Source organism: Salvia hispanica, chromosome 2 (genome assembly GCF_029641045.1).
Source record: "Salvia hispanica isolate PSC_SH4W2 chromosome 2, Shi_PSC_v1, whole genome shotgun sequence".
Taxonomy (NCBI): Eukaryota; Viridiplantae; Streptophyta; class Magnoliopsida; order Lamiales; family Lamiaceae; genus Salvia; species Salvia hispanica.
This window is the reverse complement of record NC_142693.1, coordinates 41,156,738-41,179,360: the sequence shown is the minus strand read 5'-3', so window position 1 is coordinate 41,179,360 and position 22,623 is coordinate 41,156,738. Positions and strand designations below refer to the sequence as shown.

At 33.9% G+C, this 22,623-nt stretch overlaps 5 protein-coding genes across 12 annotated transcripts; 3 read left to right on the top strand and 2 right to left on the bottom strand.

Moving 5' to 3' along the window:
• Nucleotides 1–1,545: 1,545 nt before the first annotated feature.
• Nucleotides 1,546–4,758, bottom strand: LOC125205516 (Far-red impaired responsive (FAR1) family protein). 6 transcript variants are annotated; one of them, XM_089063717.1, is made up of 4 exons: nt 4,615–4,758; nt 3,574–4,109; nt 2,807–3,324; nt 1,546–2,738 (listed from the first exon to the last, which is right to left on the bottom strand). In XM_089063717.1, coding segments are annotated over exons 1-3 (603 nt in total). In that variant the 5' UTR covers nt 4,616–4,758; the 3' UTR covers nt 1,546–2,738; nt 2,807–3,258. The 6 variants fall into 6 exon arrangements, with proteins under 6 accessions (XP_088919843.1, XP_088919839.1, XP_088919842.1 ...); XM_089063713.1 differs by having other exon boundaries at nt 2,807–3,266; nt 4,615–4,756; XM_089063716.1 differs by having other exon boundaries at nt 2,807–3,266; nt 3,574–4,061; nt 4,615–4,749.
• A 1,597-nt stretch (nt 4,759–6,355) lies between these two features.
• On the top strand, nt 6,356–7,866 carry LOC125218846 (uncharacterized protein At4g08330, chloroplastic). Its single transcript, XM_048120629.2, has 2 exons — nt 6,356–6,514; nt 7,521–7,866. Exons 1-2 carry the CDS (start codon nt 6,489–6,491, stop codon nt 7,864–7,866), a joined length of 372 nt encoding a protein of 123 aa, XP_047976586.2. The 5' UTR covers nt 6,356–6,488.
• A 10-nt stretch (nt 7,867–7,876) lies between these two features.
• Nucleotides 7,877–9,152, top strand: LOC148932419 (RNI-like superfamily protein). Its single transcript, XM_089065377.1, has one exon. The coding sequence runs from the start codon at nt 7,877–7,879 to the stop codon at nt 9,017–9,019; it is 1,143 nt and encodes a 380-aa protein (XP_088921503.1). The 3' UTR covers nt 9,020–9,152.
• Nucleotides 9,153–10,562: 1,410 nt separating this feature from the next.
• On the bottom strand, nt 10,563–13,260 carry LOC125218861 (peroxisomal membrane protein 13-like). Its single transcript, XM_048120644.2, has 5 exons — nt 13,116–13,260; nt 12,469–12,705; nt 11,747–12,075; nt 11,176–11,268; nt 10,563–11,045 (listed from the first exon to the last, which is right to left on the bottom strand). Exons 1-5 carry the CDS (start codon nt 13,138–13,140, stop codon nt 10,836–10,838), a joined length of 894 nt encoding a protein of 297 aa, XP_047976601.1. The 5' UTR covers nt 13,141–13,260; the 3' UTR covers nt 10,563–10,835.
• A 1,190-nt stretch (nt 13,261–14,450) lies between these two features.
• LOC125222852 (histone H2A deubiquitinase (DUF3755)) lies at nt 14,451–19,054 on the top strand. 3 transcript variants are annotated; one of them, XM_048125714.2, is made up of 7 exons: nt 14,451–14,924; nt 15,434–15,533; nt 16,356–16,421; nt 16,595–16,709; nt 17,020–17,102; nt 17,817–17,878; nt 18,607–19,054. In XM_048125714.2, the coding sequence occupies exons 1-7, from the start codon at nt 14,722–14,724 to the stop codon at nt 18,626–18,628; spliced, it is 651 nt and encodes a 216-aa protein (XP_047981671.1). In that variant the 5' UTR covers nt 14,451–14,721; the 3' UTR covers nt 18,629–19,054. The 3 variants fall into 3 exon arrangements, with proteins under 3 accessions (XP_047981671.1, XP_047981665.1, XP_047981657.1); XM_048125708.2 differs by lacking the exon at nt 18,607–19,054 and adding an exon at nt 17,992–18,592; XM_048125700.2 differs by having other exon boundaries at nt 14,453–14,924; nt 18,620–19,054.
• Nucleotides 19,055–22,623: the final 3,569 nt, after the last annotated feature.

The following is a 22,623-nucleotide window of genomic DNA, read 5'->3' as shown; positions in this document are numbered from 1 at the left end:
ACTTGTTGTATAGATTAAGTTCGGTCCCACCAAACAAAAAGAAAATATAAACCATCGTCCTAATTTGTTGTCAAGCGTGCAATTATATTTTCATTTTTTAAAACTCATCATTGCGATCATTTATTTATACTAGCTATATATGGTACTGGTTTATTAATATATAGGTACGCCTCCGATTGATTAACTTAAAAGGTTGGTTAGTTTTAAAATATCTTTATTAATTATTTTTGCGAACTTATTATCAATAATTTATTTGTATGTACACTTAAAATAATTGTAATATTGTTTAGTAAGTAGAAACAGAACAAATCCATACTTACAAATTATTGATTCATTAAAATAGAAAGAAACTCTTGCTATTGTTTGGAATGGCCGAAAGGTCGCACACTCATTAACGCGTGAGCTCAAAAGTAGTAGCAATAGCTCACGATATTTGGCCTTTGATTAACAATATATAAACATATTTCATTCATGAAGGAGTGAGTTCCAAGGTACTTGGCAACCCGTTCACGAGATTCGCCCTTTCGATTAAAAATATGTTCCATATAAAACTACACTAAATAAAAGTAGCTAATGCATTTCGCATTTGAAGAAAATATCTCACCTTAATAGTTTTAATTAATACTACTATTAATTAATAAGTAGTATAATGAAGAGTGATTTTGAAAATATTGATAAGTAGGTATGTAAAAATAGATAAAGTACTGAAAAATGATGAAGTTAAGAAGAGTGCAAGGTTTGTATAATTGTTTATTTTTCTATTTTTCTTATGATTTTCATTATTATGGGATTCTTTTCATTCTTCTGTACTCCATCTATCCGACAATAGGAGTCACATTTAGTGTGAACACGGGTTTTGAGAAAATGTAAAGAATATTGGATTGAAAAAGTTAGTCGAATATGTAGCCTACTCTTTTATACTGATTTTATAATAAAATGTAAGTGAAGTGAGTTGGTGGAATGTGTAACCTAGTTACCATTTATGATAAAAGTGAAATAGAACCCTTATTATAGGACGGACCGAAATGATAAAATATAGAGTAACTCTCATTGTGGGACGGGGGGAGTTCTAATTTTTAGTCAAATGCAAAGCTAGTAACCATCAAACTCTCATCTGGAAATTATCAATGCCCTGAATTTGACCATATTTTGTAATTTGATTTACATATCAAAGTTGAAATTTTAATTATGTAATTTTTCCTTTTGAAATTCTTATTTTGAAATTCATATTTAAATTAAATTGTTGGTTTAAATTATTAAGAATATATAATAAATAAAGTGAAATTAGAAATGGATATAAAACTAAAAGATGAGACTCATGAATAAGTAAAGAGAAAAGGATGACAGTACGTCCTTGTTGGTGTGGGTGTTGATTCTTAACTAAGAGCATCCTCAATGCATGCGGATGTCCCATAGCCTTCCCGATAGACTTCCCAAAAACACCTCCTGCCACGTCATCAAGGACATCGGATGCAGAAACGGTAGAAACTATGAGAATGACTGAAATGATAATAAAGAACGCAAAGAATTGAGAACTTCGGAGTATAAAAACTCAATGTAAAAATATTATTCAAAAGTCTGTCTTTTAAGATCAACAGTGATGCCTTTATATAGGCAAGAAAATCTTAAACTTATAGAAAGAAAATAACTAAGAAATCCTAAACTTATGGAAAGAAATAACTAAAAAGATAATAAGCAAAAATAACTCTAATGAAAATAAAACCTATTTTATAGAAGGAAAAATAATTAATATTTTACCATTTACTAATTCTACTAACTAGGAAATAAATAAAAACCAAAATAATAACTTTCTTAGCCTCCAAGTCTTGTCTTCTAGAACTGCATCATGGCCGCTTGTAATGCCCGATTTATCTCCCTAGTCGTAACGGCACGCAACTCATCCCTAACAATCTGGCGCCAGTCGCTAGCACCGCTACCACCCGCACCGCTACCACTACCACTGCCACTTCCACTTCCACTTCCACTACCACTTGCCATTAAATAATAAAAGAAACGCAGAGAGAGAAACTTGTTAACACAAGTGGTGCGAGTGAAATGAAGTTCAACGAGCCATATATATAGATTTTGAAAAAAAAAATTAAAAAAATAGAACTATTGGACGTCCGTCCGCATGCCACAATGGCGGACGTCCCGCCGCCGTCGCGAAACACCCGCGGAACTCCCGTGTCCGCACGGGTCGTCCGTCCGCCCCTCTTCCTCGCACAATGGCGGACGTCCGCCGCGGACGTCGGGGACGGCGGTCCGACGCCCGGCGGAAGTCCGGCATTGATGATGCTCTAAAACAATCTTAAAATGACAATGCTTTTAAAATTCGAATGTTCTAAATGACCTAAAATGGTCTAAAAACAACCTCTATGTCATCTAAAAATGATCCTCGTGTTTTTAAAATCCAAATATCAAAAATGAACTAAAACACAGCTCTGTGCTTTCAAAATCCAAAATTTTAAAGTTAAATCTCATCCTTCCAATTTTGTTATCTAGTGATTCTGATTTGGTCTCCATTTATGCACAAGTGTTGGCTCTATAACACTACCCTCAGGCCTCGACTACAATTGTGTGAGCGAGAGAGGGAGAGGGAAAGGGAAAGGGAGAGACCTACCATGTCTGAAATTTCACTAGTTACCAAACATACCTCCACGAAAATCTTGGCCTCATGGGCCCATTTCTTCGGAACCAGATGACTAGTAAGCCTCCTCTGGATCACATTGCTTCAATACCTACAATTACAGATGAGATATTTGGTGAATCATACAAAGCCTACAAAAATGTTGACATGCAAACTTGCCTTGATTCGATGCACCTTCAGTGCCTGCGAGGACTAGTGAAGCCAAGAAAACACGGACCTGAAGAATTCAATGTGCATATAGCATTTCCATGTGTGTTGAATCTAATCGTTTAGCAGTGACTCAACACAAGAAAGAGATCTACATTTTTCTACTAGTATATAAAAAAACTCGTAGATTTGTTCTCTGCATATGTACATGCTAGTTACTACTATCTTAGTATAACTTCAAAGAATAAATGGAACAAGCCAACGAGGTTTATAGCTTCATCGTGGATGTTTGTTCTTATTTCTCAACTTCTTGAACGTTTTGAACAAGATGCTGGATGCTTCTGGTTAGGTGATCCACATGATGCTCCACATCATTCAAGACGGCCTCAAGCTGTTTCTGGCATTCCGCGAGTTTCTGCTTGGTACGGTGAAGCTCAGATGACAGCTCACGGATTCTCTTGTCCTTATCGTCCTACATGAAAAGGGTGCAACGACACAGCCAAGCCTTTACTTATGCATTTCAACGCATTCTGGCCTCAACAATCAAACACGAAAGGCATGATAGGAAGCAGCACGTAGTTTGCTTTCTCTCATGAAAAGCAACAATATGGCAACAACAGAGTAAAGTAACTAGATTTCTTTCATTCGCAGTTCTTGTTTTTAGCAGACAATTTCATATTAGACAGAGATTCAATGCAAGAAAATGAAAACAACTAACCCAAAAAAAGTCTAATTGGGTATTAAACATATGCATAGATTTCACATAAAAGCTGTTTTACCTGCGATTGTGCTCGGACAGGGCTACGACGAGCCTTCCCCAGAGACACCCCCAATGGATGACTGTGCTGCGTCTCAAGCTTCACAATAATCCATGCTCCGGAACTCTCCTTCCTAATCATGATCATCGCCTTACAACCTTCCCTCGTCACTGCCCTCGGCTTCCTCACTTCCACCCTCTTCACCTTGTTATTACTCACACGAAAACCCTCTTTGTTGCAGACGAACCTCCTGCTGATAACTGAGCCATTCTGGCTGGAACGGTGGCAGTTGCCTATGCGAACAATGAAGCCAACACGCTTGGCATATGCATCGTAGTATGCCATGGCAGCCTCCTCAGATTCAAACTCCATCCCAGTATACGGTTCCCCCACATTCGAGTGCGACAAAAAGTGTTTTTCGTCGTATAAATTTATCATATCTCCCCCATCAGACATACAGATATCACTTCCAACTTCCATCAGCTTATCATCCACATCTGAATCAGGCTCTGCATCATCCAGTTTATACTTTGCACCCTCATTTGGATCAAAACTCACTAATTTAAGATTTAATTATAATGTGATTAATATAATTGACAACATTAGGAATGTTTGGGAGCTGAGCAACAAGATAATATTCACCTAAATTTAACATCTTCAAACAAAATGTGGAAGATTTTATATAATAAATTGAAAAACAATCATTTTCCCTCGGCCTGCTTCAACTACCAGCAAAATCTTCTCTGCTTATTTCTCCCAAACACAATTAAAATTTGCTTCTAAAACACACACATAAAACCTAATTGAAGAAAACATGAAATAGCTCAGACACACAGCAGCAAATGGATTTCGATATATTCAACAATACGAAATCCATAGACAAATTATGAAATCTACTTGATGCAACAGGGGTTCCAAACCTTTTTTGCAGAATTGCAATTATGAATTCTTGTTGAAGACAAATGGCATATGAGAGTGGAATTATTTAAAAAGATATAAGAATTAATGAATAATATCAGCATATAAATGGAAGAAGAAACATAGAAGGGCACGCTTACTTACTGATAGCAGTGCTGTTGGTTCTGAAGAATACACCTCTGAGGAAATTGTTAGTAACAAATATAGTTTTATAGTAAATGTTATTCCATTATTTGAGCAAAACAAAGATATATTTCGTGCATTGAGATAAGGGCCTTACCACAATAATTTTACTCAATTTTCTTTTCTTAAATAAAAATAATGGTTACAAAATTTTCATTTCCAAAATCCCCCAAGGAAGAGGGACACTTGTGGAATCCACATTGCATATGCGAGGGGTCGATATCATCCTGGGGGAATGGAACATGTTAGAGGGGGTGGGTGCATGAGTCATGACGTCCCACCACGCGCCCTTTGCGTCTCGTTCAATGGCATAGTGGCGTGACGCCGTGACCTATTGGCAGAGGCGAGTGAGCCTCATTTCCAAACTTTTTAAATTTTTTTATTAGATTTATTTTTATATTTTAATTACCTTACTTGTCACTATTTCGACCAAATTTTTTTTCGAGTGATTTATGTACTATACTACTACTACTATCATCTGAAATTTTAAATTATTAGTTCAAGAAAATATGTTTAAGAAGTCTTGCAGCTAATTTGTTTTATTATTTTTAAATGAATGCAATGCAAGAATGCTAAAATTTAATCACTTTTTTTTATAATATACTATGTCTGTCTCAAGTGATTCACTTTCTTTGGTATCATAAGTTAGTCATTTCCACTTTAAGTAAAAAAAAATCTCTTATTTTATTTTTTCACCTACTTTATTCTTTTTATTTTCTATTTTTTGTTGTTTTTTTTCCTCTCTTCATCTTTCCATTTTAAATCTTGTACAAAAAGAAATTGTTCGCTTGCAGGGGGCAGAGAGAGTATATTTATAATCTTTAGATATCGAGATTATATATATAATATGTACATATGATTTATTGATTTGGAAATAGAAAGACTGCCAATAGTAGAAGGTGAAAATTGAATTTGGGCCAGATCAACCAAAATTTACAAAAACTTGGGCCTACTTTCAGATCCATTTCTATAAGGGAATGGTTTATTTCTTGGGCTATATTTATACATGAATATATAAAAATTAGAATTTAAATTTTTAAGTTAAATTACTTTTCCATTATAGAGTCTCTTTCAATCTTTGGCATAATTAGATAAATAGAATACACACTTTGCCAATTTAAATAGGAGTGTCAAAATGGGTAGCCGATAGCACGTAATTCTCATTCCGACCAGATACCACGCCAAAACACTCGTTCCCAATTTTTATTTAAGTATAGCGACTGAAAGGTACTAATAAATTAAGATTTAAAAGTGCATAACAATATTTTCCATTTTACATTTTTAGGGTTGGTTTAACAGCTTGAGTTCGAATATTAGTAGGGTTAATTTTAAACAAGAAAACAATGGGTGGGTCAATTTTATACTACAAAAATCTAATGAGTTTTATGACTTGTGAATCTATCCTAAATCCTAATTATTTTTTAACAGATGATTTGTTTGATAAATTTCTCGCATTCAACAAATTATAAATTAGTAGTAATATTCTAAATTTATTTATTTCACTCGGTAGGTGATATTCTCATAATAAATTCCAAATACTACCCGAGATTCACTTGCTTAAAATATTAACAATAAAATAATCAGTATTAAATATTTGAATGTTATTACAAAAAATACCAAAATATTAGTATAACGTAAAATCAGACTACTACTCTATATTTCGACTTATTCAACAAAGAGAGTAATGAAGAGTAAATAAATAAAACTCGTCAAAAATATCAGATCAGAAACATTGACTGCTGCTATTCTTCTCCAAAGCCTTATTCTCTGCAAATCTTCAAATGGAATCGAACGAAAATAATAATACTAGTAATATTTAATTTTCTGATCAGGAAATGTCCCAAGCTGATGTCTCTTACAGGTTTGGCCCAATTTTCCCTTCATTTTATTTTTCCCCCTTTTTGTTCGTTATTACAATCATTTTTTATTTATTTTTGTTTAGCTATTGATTGTGATTTTGTTATTGGATTGTTGGGTTTGGTACTCTGGTTATTGCAACTATTGGATTTTTCATTTTCTGTTTTATTTTATCTTTTGGTTTTAATTTGTTTAGTAGTCAAGAACTCCTCTCTCTCAATTGAATCTTGCTGCCTTGTGTTTCTGTGAATGAATATTTGAATGTTGTTAAAATTAAATGAAAAGTTTGCAACTTTTGAATATTTAAAATCAATAAAGGATTCATATGGAAAAAGATTTGATTTTTATCATATCAGTCTGAAATTATTATTTCTGCAGATATAATCTTTTTTTCCCTGGAGTTTAGGTTTGATATCATACCATTATTGAATGTTTGAATCTTGTTGTCAGGCATTGGTTTTCATGATATTGGTTTTTGTCAAAAATCTTGATTGAATTGGGAATTATTACTTGCAGTTTATGTTGATTTCTTATAGTAGGATTAGTATATGAAATTGGCTTTTATTCAAAAGAAAAAAAGGCCTTGCTTGCCACTAGCTTTGTTTTTGTTTAATCAGTTGAACATTTAGAGAATGATTCATCTCAAAGTTGAACAAAAGCTTACCACTTTTAAGTATTTTCAATTTTTCACCCATGCCAAATCAAGAAACTAGAAAGGGATATTGGCATTTGATAAATACCTCAAAATAGAGAAAAGGCTTATCAAGCAACCAACACTAAGCCATCTCCAAGAACATAATGTGCTGCTAGATCCCAAAATTTCTATCGTAATAGCTTGTTTTATGTACTTTATATTGCGGATTGATTCTGTTTGGTTTTCTCAATGTTTAACATTTGTGATTCTTGTGGCTATCATCTCAACTTGACATCTCCAAAATATCATTGCAATGGTTTGATTGATGTGTCATTTCTTGCAAATTGATTCGTCTCATTTATCTGACTATCTACAGTTGTGGTTCTTGTGGCTATCATCTGAACTTGACATCTTCCAATCGCGCAACTTCCAGCATCGGCTCCAAATATAGCAAGTCCATCAACAAGGGTTTCTTTTCATTCATTTCCATTGATCCGAGCCGATTCACTCAAGTCGACAATGTGAACTGCCTCCCGATATCTTGGGGGCCCTACCGTTCAAAATCAAGGCTTCTCTGCCGCAACTGTGGAATCCTCATTGGTTATGGGTACGGGGATTCCACTGCTCTTTGTGGCCTCGACTCACCAGGCTCCTCCTCATCCTCGTCTTACAAGAAAATATTAGTGAAAATCCGAGCTTTACAGCCTTCCGAAGTCCACTAGTGTTGCCACCATGGAACAGTCCACACACATACTCCTACTCCCCGATGACTGTCTATACTTCATTTTCCAGAGGCTCGACTCCAGCTCTGACCGTGATGCATTTGGCCTGACTTGTCACCGCTGGCTCCGTATCCAGAGTTCATGCCGTAGGTCTTTACATTTCCAATGCTCGTTCTCTCATCGAACGCCCGTCTCACTACCTCAAGATCCGATCAGTATAGGTTACCTCCATCTGTATCGGGTGCTCAACCGTTACCCTCATCTGCACTCGCTTTCCTTGTGTGGCTGCACCGAGCTCCCGGATTCCGGTCTCTCCATATTGATGGATTATGGACCGAGGTTGACAAGCTTACGCCTAGATTGTTGCTTTGGCATCTCAGACGACGGTCTCTTCTCTGTTGCCCGGGGGTGCCCTCATCTTATCGATCTTAGCCTCTACCGCTGCAACATAACCGACACCGGCCTTAAAGCCTTGTCTGAGTCTTGCTTGGCCTTGGAAGACGTGAACCTCTCATATTGCTCGCGTGTATCCGACACCGGCATCAGGGCTCTCTCTCAGAACTGTCGTCGCCTCCGAGCCATCAACATATCTCACTGCAGAGGCATAAACGGAACCGGCTTTGAAGGGTGCTCGTGTAGTCTAGCGTATCTTGAAGCCGATTCATGCAAGCTCGACCCAAAGGGGATCCGGGCTATGTTGAGCGGAGGCGGGCTCGAGTATCTCGACATTTCCAACCTCAGCTGGTGCATCCAAGGTCACGGCTTTGCCGCCCTCGACACGAGGCTTGCCTCCAAGCTAACCGTGCTTAACTTTCGGGTTTGTAGGCACATAGATGATGAGAGTGTCGCGAGGATTGCACGGGGCTGCCCGTCGCTGAGAGAGTGGAACTTGGCCCTTTGCCATGAGATCAGCGTGGTGGGCTGGGAGTCGATCGCGATGTACTGTTGTGCGTTGGAGTGGCTGCACGTGAACCGGTGCCGGAACCTCTGTGATCGAGGGCTGCAAGCGTTGAGAGAGGGTTGTGGGCGGCTGCGCAAGCTGCACCTCGGCCGCTGCTGCCGGTTGAGCTCGACGGCAATTGAGGTTTTCAAGCTGTTGAGAGGGGATGTTGTCGTCTCAGATGAGGAAGTTATGTGCATTGCGCCTCGTTGAGAATTCTAACTCTTCTGCTTGGAGAATTTGCACATTTGTTGGGAAATATTTATTGGGGTTTATAATTATATTCAACTTTTTATTTTCTTATATAATGCATGTTATAAAAAGAATTGAGTTCTAAGATTTCTTATATTTTCTTTCTGACAAATTAGAGTATTGATATTGTTGTGAAATTAAGAGCACCTATAACGGTCAGCCTGTTAGGGTGCTGCCCAGAGTCTCGCCAGGAGGTGACGGTGATGGGTTAATGTTGCAGGTGTCTCGTCCTAGAGGGCCTCCCTCGATTAGGGGCTGAGCCCTTATTTGCGGGACACACGCCAAGGCCAAGTGGCCCACTCGCTCTTCGTGTGAGTGAGTGTCGTTTTTGCCGTTTAAAATTTATTCATAGTATTAATTTTTTTTAATAAAATTGGGAAAAAATTAAAATTAACTTATCCTCCAATTCTTCCCAAAATCATCTATAAATATTAAATACTCATCACATAAAGTTTTTCCACACCGAATCACTCATTTTTCTCTCTAAAATTTTTCATTTATATTTTTATTTTTAACTATAATTTTAAATTATATAATTATTAGAAATTTGTAATATAATTTTTTATTTTTTTAAAGTTTTATTAATCAAATATTTTTTGTTAATTAATTTTTTTAATTTTAGAAATGAAATGGTGAGATCGATGAACAGTGAAGGTAATGGCCGGTTAGATATGAATGATTGCGAGTGTTGTATCTTAAATAGAGAATGAGGTAAAAAAACCGCTTAGCCCATTACTAATGTCTGTGAGGGGTGGAGTAGGAAAAGTTGTAGGTAATCCAAGTTGGGTAACAAGTGATTGGACCCACGAATAATTAAACGACCGGATGGATAAGGCCCATGTGATAAAAAAAATGACCTAAAAATTGTTATCAAACAATTAACTCAAAAGAATTTACAATATAACACGTCAACAGAAAATTTCATTTGATCTTTTGGTATTACTTGTTATTTATGTGGAACCATATTATAAACTTTATATTAATAAAAAGAGACACACTTCAATACAGACCTAGAACTATACTCTTCATATCTGTATTGACTAGTTTTATTCTGATTCATTTTTATAATTTATAAAAATAATAAATAAATCTCATATTCAACTAACTCATTTCACTCATATTTTATTATAAAATTATAATATAAAAATAAATCTCACATTTCACTATCTTTTCCTATCTAACTTCCTTAATATTTCTTAAAAAATTTATTATAAAAATATATAAAAATAAGTCTCACATTTCACTACCTTTTTTCTATCTAACTTCCTTAATGTTTCTTAAAATCCATACCGAACTCAATGGGACTTTTAATGGTAGACGGAAGGAATACTTTTTAAAGAAAAATGTTTCTTTAACTATAAAAATATACAATTGCAAATCAAATAAATGATATTGTCATAGTTAAAAGTAGAATTCATAAGTTTCTTGTTTTATTTCATCAGTTTCACACTATTTGTTGTTTAGTTGGGATAGAATTATCTCTAATCATATCGAAGAGGAGCCATGAATCTTCAACTTTTGTTACATCAACCCTCCAAAAAAACTTCATACATGTAACAGACACAAACAGAACTCAAGCATACAATTATTTGCTAGCAATCTGATTACAATGAAATTGAATAGTGTTACATGGTCAAGAAAAAACAAATTTTCAGATATCACTATAGAAACTGAACAGGCTCCACAGCTTGAGATATGAGATGCAGCTTTAGAAACTGAACAGTGTCTTTATGGGAGAGAATTTTACTCCACAACTTTGTATACTTGCATAGATGCATTACCTAGCATCACCCCATACGTTATCCCAACCACCACTTGGTGCGGCCTTGGGGCCCTCGATGTAGTTCTGATTTCCCGGCATGTTGTGAGGTCCTGGTAAACCTTCAGCACCTGGTGGGTGGACTCTCTTGGGTTTTGTTCGGACTCCTAATATTCTAAGAACAAATCTTGCAAGCTCTCCATAGAGCATTCCAGACCTATCAAATAGCTGCAGAACCATCGGGGATTTAATGCGTGGGAACACATTTTGCACTCAAAATAACGATATTACTACTATCGAATTCATTTTTTCTCTCACGCAATTTTAGAAACTGAAGTGGACACGAGTGGAAAGATACCTGAAGAAGGGCAGACATGAACATATGGAAAGCTTGAGTATTCTGGTCAATCAGAATTGCCACCCTCCCAAAGAAATTAACTACTCCTTGCATCTGCCATTGTCAAGAAAATTAAGCATAAAGTTCAGACAGGTAACTAGTGAGACATGAGCGAAAAAAGCTGCTAGAATTAATTAAGAAAAACTCAATGTTTTCATAAGCAGGGGATTATACAAACAGCTGCATATCAATGGAATTGTTGCTTGAGTTAGCTCAGAGGTTGATGTGCATAAAAAGGAACGTTCAACAATGCTTCATTCGAATTGTGTGGCTTTTCATGCTACTCATAGAATGTCCAGCGTGATGAGTTCTTTAATTTTTGGAATGGGGTTTAGCATTGGAAATCAAGTGACACGAATAGATTGCAAACCGCAGGAATACAACATAGGGTATATTCATAACACATTGTTTCTTTAACTATCATTGAATATGTAAGAATCAGTTTGGCCAACTACGATATAAATCATATGATATACAATCATTCTGAACTAACATTGAAAAGAAAGAAAGACAAAGGATGCTTTTAGCTCACCACTCGCATTAGCGAAATCCAGAAACCTGGTGGTTGAGAAGGTTGTCCATATGGATTGTTTGGATCCTGCTCACCATAAGGCCCCCCCATGCCCATTCCATATCCCCCCATGGGACCTCCCAAACCGCCCCCTAAACCACCACCATACATTCCTCCGCCATACATGCCTCCACCATACATGCTACTGCCCCCATAAAGTCCACTGTAACCCCCTCTATACATACTATTCCCATACATCCCACCACCAATACCCATACCCCCTCCAAGTCCCCCATATGAAGAACCATACATCCCACCTCCATATCCAGAGTTCACACCCGTACCATAACCTAAATAAGGGAAAATGTTATCACCGAGAAGCATAATTAAATGGAAACATACATCACACTAGAAATTAAATGCACATACACATATTTATGGCCTAGACAACTATCATATGTTGCGTTTGAGCACCTATATTTCATGAATAAGTTTAGTTTATATTTCAGATTCCTTCTCCAGTTCTCCTTAAGTCAGTCTGTGTATCATACCGGCAGTTTTTCCTTTTAATCAATGTGACCATGTTATCATGTAGATGCTATAATTTGTCAAAATACTATAGGTTGTCTAATGATCTTGATACAGAGACTGCAGTTTCATCTAGATTTCACTCAAAAAGAAGAAATAATCGGTACCAATATAGCTATGGTTCTGCTCCTTTGAAAAGAAGAATTAATTGGTACCTCCATAAGTGCTCCCATATGTCTGTTGTTGCTCCCAAGGCCTGGCAGGGACTGGACGTCCGACTGAATTAACTGTATTTCTGTTAACATTTGTATTTGTCGAAACAACTTCACCAGGTTGAGCCGTCCCAGAAGCTTCTACGACTTCGCTCGTATTTCCAGCAGAGGCTGGCCTAAACGGTGCAGGTCCAGAAGAAGATCCTGCTCTTTCCCATGGCTTTGGAGGAGGACCACTACCTGCACCAGAATTTAGCCACGTTATACACAGGTGATCTATGACAGAATTTACTCTATTCGCCAAATTCCCTAAATTCCTTTATACTAGGAGAAATCACGGCTTGAAGGATAGAGCTGGATGAAGATACAACAAAAGCCCTAGATCAATTGAAATCATAAAATACGAAGAATTTTTTTGCCATGTTCGATCATGCTGCATAATTGAAAGGCGCTAAGCAGCAGTTCAATCAACACAAGATTGCGGAAAATTCTAGGGATTTATAATCGTCAAGAATTCAATTCAATTGCTAATCCTAACAACTAAAAAAATAAATCAAATTACGCAAATAGCAAAATACGCATAGAAATACATAAAAATCGACGAGAGGGGAGCTAAAGTCGATGGAATTAGCCAAATTCAGCGGAGATACCTGCCGCTTGGGCGTTATTCTCCATTAACGAGAGGGTCCTCGACCCTAAAATTGAGGAGAAGAGGGGGAGAGAGAGAGAGGTGATAAAATGATCGGACAAGAGTAACAGAGCTGGATGTTTATCTGATTTTTCTTTGCACAGCCCAAGAAATTTCGCTGAAAGGGTAAATGACGGGTTTGCCCTTCAATTATTCCACGAGTTTCATGAGACGCGGTGAAGAAAATGGTGGAGCCCATTGTTCATCTTAACGGGCCACCGCAGCCCAATTATTATTTTTGACTGAATATTTGAATTTTGTTTTTTTTAATTATATGTATCAAACTCGTCTTTTGGCAGAATCCGACTAATCCTGCTCAACTGGACTTGTAGATTAAGGTCGAAAGTCTCCCAACAAGTGACAGGGTTTGAATCCGTGACCTCATGGTCACCATAACTCCACGCTGCTAACTACGCTCCGACTCATTGGTATATTTGAATTTATTTGGACTTGAATAATGAATTAGTTGAAATTCTAAGTCTAAACTTTTAAGACTTCAATAATGTATTGATTGAAATTGGAAATGATCTACTACTTCCATAATTGATGGGACCAAAAGTACGTAACAAGTGTATTTTTTTTTACATTATAGAATAGGTTAATGCATTAATAAGTAATCTATTTTGTTATTAACCATACAAATAAGAATCCATAATTGATGGGACCAAATTTTCCTTTTTCATTAAATAATACGTAATATTTGATGGACCAAAGCAAGTGTATTATCCTTTTCATCATATAAAATACGATATATGTTAATAAATAAGTCTTCTATGTTATAAATATAAATTAATAAAGGATATTTGGCTATAAATTGCTACATTATCGTCAAATTAAGTTTTTGTATATCAATTTTAAAATCTTTCATGATTTATAAAATTATTAATTTATTTTGTTTTAATTAATAAATAATCAAGATTTTTACTCTATTTATAACTTCTTATGAATCATAATTTAAAAATCAAAATTATATAAGTATTTTGCATGCTATATTTATGAAATTATTCTTAATGTTAAGAACTCGAAGCAATTAATTAATAGTATATTGTTTGCAAAATCATAAAATTGTCATAGGAATAGAACAAAAATAAACTTTCAATTATTATTTTTATTTAATAAAAAATAGATTCATTTTTCCTAATCAAGACATGTAAAAATTAAAATAGATTAAAAAATGAAGATGTTATCGCGCGTGCTCTTTTCGCTAATCTCCGCGTGCTCATATATTTATTCAACTTTATTGGATTTGATAAGGATAATATTATTTATTAAATTATAAAACTTCATCAAACTCAATTTTATAAGAATTCGAAAAGTTTTTTAAGGAAGCGTCTAATCTCGCATAGATCCCCCTTTTTATGCCGCAAATATTAATATGGAAAAATCAGCCAATTTTATATTCCTAACCGCCGATCTGAACGGATTCTCGCGCCGTCCATGCTTATCTGATTGCAATTTCCCTAGTTTATATATATAGTTATTAATTTATTCCTGTTTTTATCCAAATTGCTGTCAAGTTCAGTTCAGAGCTGCTATTGCGTTTGATTTTATACAAGTTTTGTAATTTTATGGCTGCCAGTGCTAATCCTTCACCTCCTGCGAATAGCAACGGCGCTAATTCCGCCACATCGGACAAGGCCAACGGCGGCGGGGCGTCGGCCAAGGAGAATTCCGCGCTAGAGCCCAACCAGAGAGGGCTCCGCCACAATCCTGGTTTATCCCTTGATTGGACCACTGAGGAACAGTCTAAGCTCGAAGATTTGCTGGCAAAGTTAGTTTTTTTTCTTTTTATTTATTGAGATGCTGTAGTTTAATTGTATTCGAAATCTTGAATATGTGCTGTGTGTTTTGGATGCGTGGTTACTGGCTGTTGGATTCTTGTTCGGATTATGGTAGGGTTTATTTGAATATTTGTTGGATCGGAATAGTTTCGGATGTGAGAATGTGGATTGTTGGTATGGTTTGGTTCAGCATAGTAGTTTCTTGTCCTTGAATTTTTTCTACCGATTGTGCCATTTATGAGGAAGTGCATATTTGGTGATTGGTTTTTTGATTCCCTTAGATATTGAGTTGATTCTCTTGCACATTAATTTTCTTTACTAAAGTTAAAACTATGAATCTGTATCCAGCATTTCTTAGTGAATTAAGTGGAGAGTAGAATAAAGTAGATAAGTGAAAGAGAGAAAATCTATCACTTACATTGTTGGGACGTCCCAATAAGGAATATTGAAGCCATATATTGACGTGCATTGTTTTTATGTTTATCTTTACCTTTTGCAGATATGCCTCAGAAACAACTGTTGCCCGGTATGCACTAATTGCTCAAGCACTACGGGATAAGACAGTTCGGGATGTTGCATTACGTTGCAGATGGATGAGTGTGAGATATCACTTCCTTCAATTTTCACTTTTTGTGTTTTATTTATCATGTTTTGCTACTAAAGTTTCTAGGATATGACTTTAAACAATTTTATGGTATAACAAATGTAGGATTGTGAAGTTCCATCTGCTTCTAAATGTCAATGTAAATGTGAATTCATGGTTTTTCTTTGAAATGCAATAATTACTATAGATAACATGTAACCACTTTGTTAGGTGATGACCACAATGTTTTCCTGCCACAGAAACAAATATATTTTTTGAGTAGTTTTTGATATTCTAAGTAATCACTTTCTTTGCTTCCCTACTTAGTTGAAATTCTGAGCTATTCACTGCATAAGCTCCTCTGAAAGGAAAAAGTATGTCTCTTATAAATGTGATCTCTGCCTTCTTGTAACATTTACAATATTATCAATACATTATATACTTCAATTCGTCGTTTATGATGACCTTGCTTTTCTAGAAGAATTAAGTTGCAGAGTTTTTAGGGGGTGGTGATATATTTCCCATAAATGTTTGGGGCAATGCCAACTAGAGGCTTCACGGTTGAATTAGTGTTGATGGAAAAAATAACCAGTCGTAAAGTTATAGCTATATGTGATGGTGACTGTTCTACATAAAGTTCCCATTAATTCGTGAAAATTTTTGAGTCTATTGGAAGAAATAAAATTTAAATTAACATGATTGTAGAATCTCCTTTTTTCAATTTTTGCGTAATCTATGATGGTGATGATGAACAGCAAGAAGTAATGTTGAACAAAGAAGAGGAAACTTTTATAGATCTGCTTTATGTTAATGCTAATTGTGGTTTTCTGATCTGCAGAAAAAGGAGAATGGCAAGAGAAGGAAAGATGATAATGGTTCATCAAGGAAAAATAAAGACAAAAAGGTACTAAGGACAATTCATGTTATGATCTTCCAAACTGAGGGGACTTTCTTACCTGGACTGTGATGTTGACATAATCAGCTTTTAATAGACATTAATCTATAACTTATCTGTAAATCTGTTCAAGTGATCTAACTAATAGTTTCCTCCATTATTGCTACATTTTGGATTTTCAGGATAAAGTTTCAGATACATTGCCAAAATCATCTCAAGTAGCAAACCTCACCAATGGCCCTGCCTATGCTCAGTCAGTGATGTCAGTGGACAGTGATGACGGAATCCCATTTAGTGGTTAGTAGTGCATGCAGCATATGCCCTTACGTTTCAATTAATATCCTAGAAATAAAATAAAGGTTTAAATATAGAATCATTTGAAAATTGTTTCTTACTTGGGTTTTGATTTACCTACTGCACAACTAGATGCTCCGGGCATGTATAGCAAATGTGTGCTTTGTGGAAAGATCATAATGCATATAAATTCAGTGATATTTTCTGTATTTGTTTATGAAGATTGATGCCTATTAGTTCTTGATGACATTGATTTTTCTTTATGAACATTTACATATATGCAAATTTGACACTTTGAACTTGTGAATTTCAGCTATCGGTGGTGCTGCTGGACAACTTCTTGAGAGTAACGCTCAGGCCCTGGATCAAATTTCTACCAACTTTTCTGCTTGCAAGGTACTTGCAGCTTCAGTACCTTGAGCACTGAACTAGCTTTTGTCATATAATCATGATTGATACAATAAGCATTCATTTTCCACCTATAGTCAGTGGATATCAAATATTAGTTGAAATATTGTAGACTAGTTTATAATTGGAAATCCATGATCCTGTTTACTTTGCTTGATATATTTCCATAAATGGATGCTCAGCCAATGATATCTAGTTTCAGCTGTTGGAGAAAAGAAGCAGATGGAAGTTTGTCAAACACTTAGTAAACAAAATGTGAAATAGTATTGAAAATAAAGATAACTCGTTCAAAAGAAGGTCCTCTTTCCATCACGGAAAGTCTCGGCAAAACTGTTCAATACTATACTTGTAATTTTCCCTTCAACATCAAAGGATATGTATTTATAAATGTAGAAAGAAGAATACGCCATCTACTGAAAAATAAGTGGGTAAGAATAATAACCAATTTTGCATCCCAGGTACTATAATAACAAACCTTTTTGCATTTAGAACATTTATTCTCTTGGTTTTGCAAGATCATCTTTGTGTCAAGTCAGTTGTGCAATACTCATATTATTCTTCATTTCTTTGTTCATATTTCTAATTTGAAGTACTGTATATATTAAAATTTTTACTACTTTATCATTAGTTATTACATGGCACAAAGCTTCTCCATAGAACGCTAATATTGATTATATCATGTTTGCATATCTTTTTTTGCAGATTCATGAGAACATCAATCTCTTTTGTCAAGCTCGAGCTAATATCGTTTCAATCTTAAATGAGTATGTCCGAATCAGTCTACTACTCATTTTATGTTTTAATATAGCTTTACATTCCTTCCAAAGCATGATTTAATTTCCATGTATTGTAGAGTTGATATTTGCTGCATAAACAGGCTTTGTGCATTTTGTGTTGTGCGTGTGGTGTTGTTGGCGAGTGATGTACTTGCCCCATTTTGAAGAAAAAGAAAATGGGGTATAAGGGAAGAAGAGTAATGTGGCATCTTACTTGCTCATTTTCTCATTCATTCTATCCCTTTGTTTGGAAATGTTAATGGCTGTTTTATGTCGTCATACAAATATTTACTGATCTTTACATGTATCCTGTCTTGATATACTATAAATGATCTCATCAGTTAAATGATCCTATTTCACAACTTTAATGTAGAATTGACTTCATAGAAATTAATGTAGCATATTTTTGGAAGGAAAAAAACTTGTGCTCTCCTTATTTTGAGTCTTGTGTATGGACCCACTTTTCCGTTATGCTATGCTATCTTTTTTCCCATATCTAACTGTTGAGTTCTAAATTAATGTCCATCTTATAATCTCATTCGATTCATTTTTGGTGAAACCTCATTGTCAAGTTTCTGCATTCCATAGATTAAGAATGTATCTATAGACAATATCCCATGTGCTGCGGTTGAATTATAGAAGTTGCTAAGAGTTATGTCTCTGGTTACTGATAGTCCTCCTCCTGCGTAATTCAGACATTCTAATGAATCTGAAAGGTGTTTTATGCAGCTTGGATGACATGCCAGAATCAATGAAGCAGATGCCGCCACTTCCTGTCAAGCTAAATGAGGAGCTAGCCAACTCCATTCTCCCGCGAACACCCCTTCCTAAGAAATCTTGATTGTCTCGCGCCACCTAGAGATAGACACTGTGAGTTGCTGCTAAAAAACAGGGGTCCATGACTCGATCAGATTTGCAGCAAGTACGCTCTAGTTAAATGGAAAATTTGTCGAAGATTCAGCTACTCGGAGCTTGGTTGGCCTCTCGTTATCACCAGTTCCTTGTATTGTTGTTTTTTGGTTGAAATTTCTGTGTTTTTGCTTCAGTTGCTTTATCCATCATCTTATGTAAGAAATGTCGGTAGTAGTATAGAACTCTAATTCTTAGTGTTGTAAATAATTGTGGGCAAGAAAGTAATATCAATTTTATATCTTTGCTAGTCTATCCTTTGGTGTGTATTTGGTGCACGTGCGTCTATTGAGGTGGTGTTTGGTTTCCTAAATAAAATAATACTAAGGTATAATTTAGGATTGAGTTGTGAGATTATTTTGGTCATATGGAGTTAGCTATGACTAATTATCTCATGATTATCCATGTAGGATTGAGTTATCTCATGAACCAAACACATTACATATTTAATACGAGATACAATCATGCAAACCGAACACCCTCTTAAGTGTAATATATCGTCTATTTGTACGTGATTACATATTCATATGTGAAATCAATAGAAAGTATTGTTTTACTACTATGGTGGCGTTCGGTTGTCATGACTAATAATCATGAGACTATCCATCTAGGATTAAGTTGTGAGATTATTTTAGTTGGAGGGGGAAGTCTATGACTAATTATCATGAGACTATCCATCTAGGATTAAGTTGAGGGGTTAATCTTATGAGCCAAACATGATACATATTTAATCATGAGATTTAGTCTTGCCAACCGAACACCTCCGTAAGTATTAGTCTTTCACTAGTTATTGAATCAACTCTATTTTAGCCTCAAATCAGTTCATATCGTGTTTTTCAATTGTTAGCCTTCTTTTCATCGCAAACACATTTTAGCCTCAAATTAAGTTTATCATTGGTTCAGTAAACTGCCATTTTTAATAAATAAAAAAGAAGAATAAAAGTAAATATGACAAGTACATATTCCATGGTAATATTTTAATTCCATTAAATTTTTATAACCGTTCAATTTATATATCATGCACAAAATCATGTCTCATTTTATAAAAGAGAGGGGGAGGGGTTTCGATAATCCATGCAATTAAGACATTCATACACTAATTCCTCAAATTAATGCCAAATGGTAACAACTCTTGATATGCAAAAGAAGGCAATCAGCCGTTCATCATAAGGTGTGTGATATGTAGGTTTTAATTTTGGGAAATTTGAGAAAGTAGTATTATTTTTTTATCCTAAAGGGAAAATGTGAAAGATTTTAGAAGAGTTTTATGGTTCCTTTTTTTCGCCAATAAATATAACATTATGAAAGGTTAATATCACATATTCCTATTTATTTATCTCATAAAACTCAAGCTTGATATTTTTTTTAATAAAGGGAGAAAGGTTGACAGTTGACACCATGGAACTATTTTTAATCGATTCCGTTAATTATATCGATATTTGTCAATAGAGTTGTGATCAATGTCGAATTCTTTTTAAAGGCCGAACTAGACACCAAATTTGGGCCACTCATTTTTCTTAATCTAATGATTATGATTAATTTAGAATTAATTTAATATTTTATTAAATAAAAACGTTTTTAATTTATTTTTTTTAAATTTTTAAAATTTTTTAAAATAATTTAATGATTATGATTAATTTAGAATTAATTTAATATTTTATTAAATAAAAACGTTTTTAATTTTTTTTAAAAAATTTTAAATTTTAAAAAAAATTAATTCTTTTTTATAATTTTTATAATTTTTTTTTATTTTAAATTTTTTTTTATTTGATAAAAACTTGCTGGAGTAAATAATGAACTATATTCACTACATAATGAACGAAATGAATGTATGTTATGAAGTAATTTTTCGCATTCATTATATAATGAATTTACTTCAACTGAAAGATAATTATGTCATAACACATTACGAAGTAATAAACTAATGAAATGAAGTACTAAACTAACTAAATGAAGTACTAAACTAATTAAATGAAGTAATAACATAACTGCATGAAGTAATAAACTAACGGAATGAAGTAATAGCATGACTGTATGAAGTAATAAACTAACGGAATGAAGTAATAAACTAATAGAATGAAGTAATAACATGACTGAATGAAGTAATAAACTAACGAAATGAAGTAATAACATGACTGAATGAAGTGATAAACTAACGGAATGAAGTAGTAACCCTAAACCCAACTGAAAGATAATTATGTCATAACACATTATGAAGTAATAAACTAATGGAATGAAGTAATAGCATGACTGAATGAAGTAATAAACTAACGGAATGAAGTAATAAACTAATAGAATGAAGTAATAGTATGAATAAATGAAGTACTAATAAACTAACGGAATGAAGTAATAGCACGACTGAATGAAGTAATAAGTTCATAACATACATTCATTTAGTTCATTATGTAGTGAATATAGTTCATTATTTACTCCAGCAAGTTTTTATCGAATAAAAAAAAATGTAAAAAAAAATTAAAAAATTAAAAAATATTAATTTAAAAAAAAAACGTTTTTATTTAATAAAATATTAAATTAATTGTAAGTTAATCATAACCATAAGATTAAGAAAAATGAGTGGCCTTAATTTAGTCTCTAGTTCGGTCTTTAAGGGTGGATTTGTGGTTAATAGGACTCTTTGTCAGTATATGTGGATCGTGTGTTTTTTTTATTCTTTTTCGTGTTTGTATATTAATAATGTTTGATATACACTTTTTATTTGCTTACTCAACTGTTTTGTGATTGAGATTATTTATTTTTGTTTAATATACTGGTATGATTTTTGATAACTGTTTTGTGATTGACATTATTTATTTTTGTTTAATATACTAGTATGTTTTTTGATAGCATACCCTAAATTCACAATCACCTCTTATTGTCAATCACTTTATGCATTACCGAGTATTTATTTTTTAATTATTATTTTAACATGATTTTCATCAATTGTTAATTAATTAGCATTCTCAAATTAAGACTAAATCTTTTTCATTAGATTAAAAAGTATAATGATTAAATAACGTCAAATAAAATATATTTTAAATTACAAAAAAAATATTAAATAAACTTAAAGGATATTAATGTCAATTCATATATCATAGTTAAAACTAACCACTTTCTCTCTCCTCAAAATTATCTTAAAACTTTACATTTACGTAATTCTCTCGATTTAAATTAATTTTTCGTAAAAAATGAACAAATTAAAGGTGATTTCATAAGGATTCTAATAAGATTTCACTTGCATATGTTTCGACGACGATCGGATGATGAAATTTTATAATTTAGATTTTAATTTTCATATATGTTGATAAACATATTTATATCAATAAATGCATCAAATAATTTCAACATAATGCATGTACAATATCAATAAAACTGTATTGATATATTCGGTTACTTGTGCTGAGATTCTAATGTCAATGTGTTAATATTTGTAATATACTACTATGTTAATATAAAAAAAATCATGAAGCTTTTTATGTTATAACAGATTGATTATTTGACTCTTTTTGTTGATATTTTATCTGTTATTTATTGAAATTTGTAAACTTTAATCCCATCTACTAATTTTAATATCTAATAATGTAGGATTGATATTAGTTGTGGAATGGATAGTATATGAATTTTAATGTGATCAATGTAGTTATAGATGATTTTGATATTTTTTTATATATATAACTTATGTTTTATAATTTGTGATTAATTGTTTCAAATGTATTATATTTTTAATCCTCATGTAGCTAAAATTTGTTATTCATTTTGTCCATATGATGATCTTATTTTTAATTTTATTTAATTAATTTACAGGCTAAAATTAATAAATTGAAAAT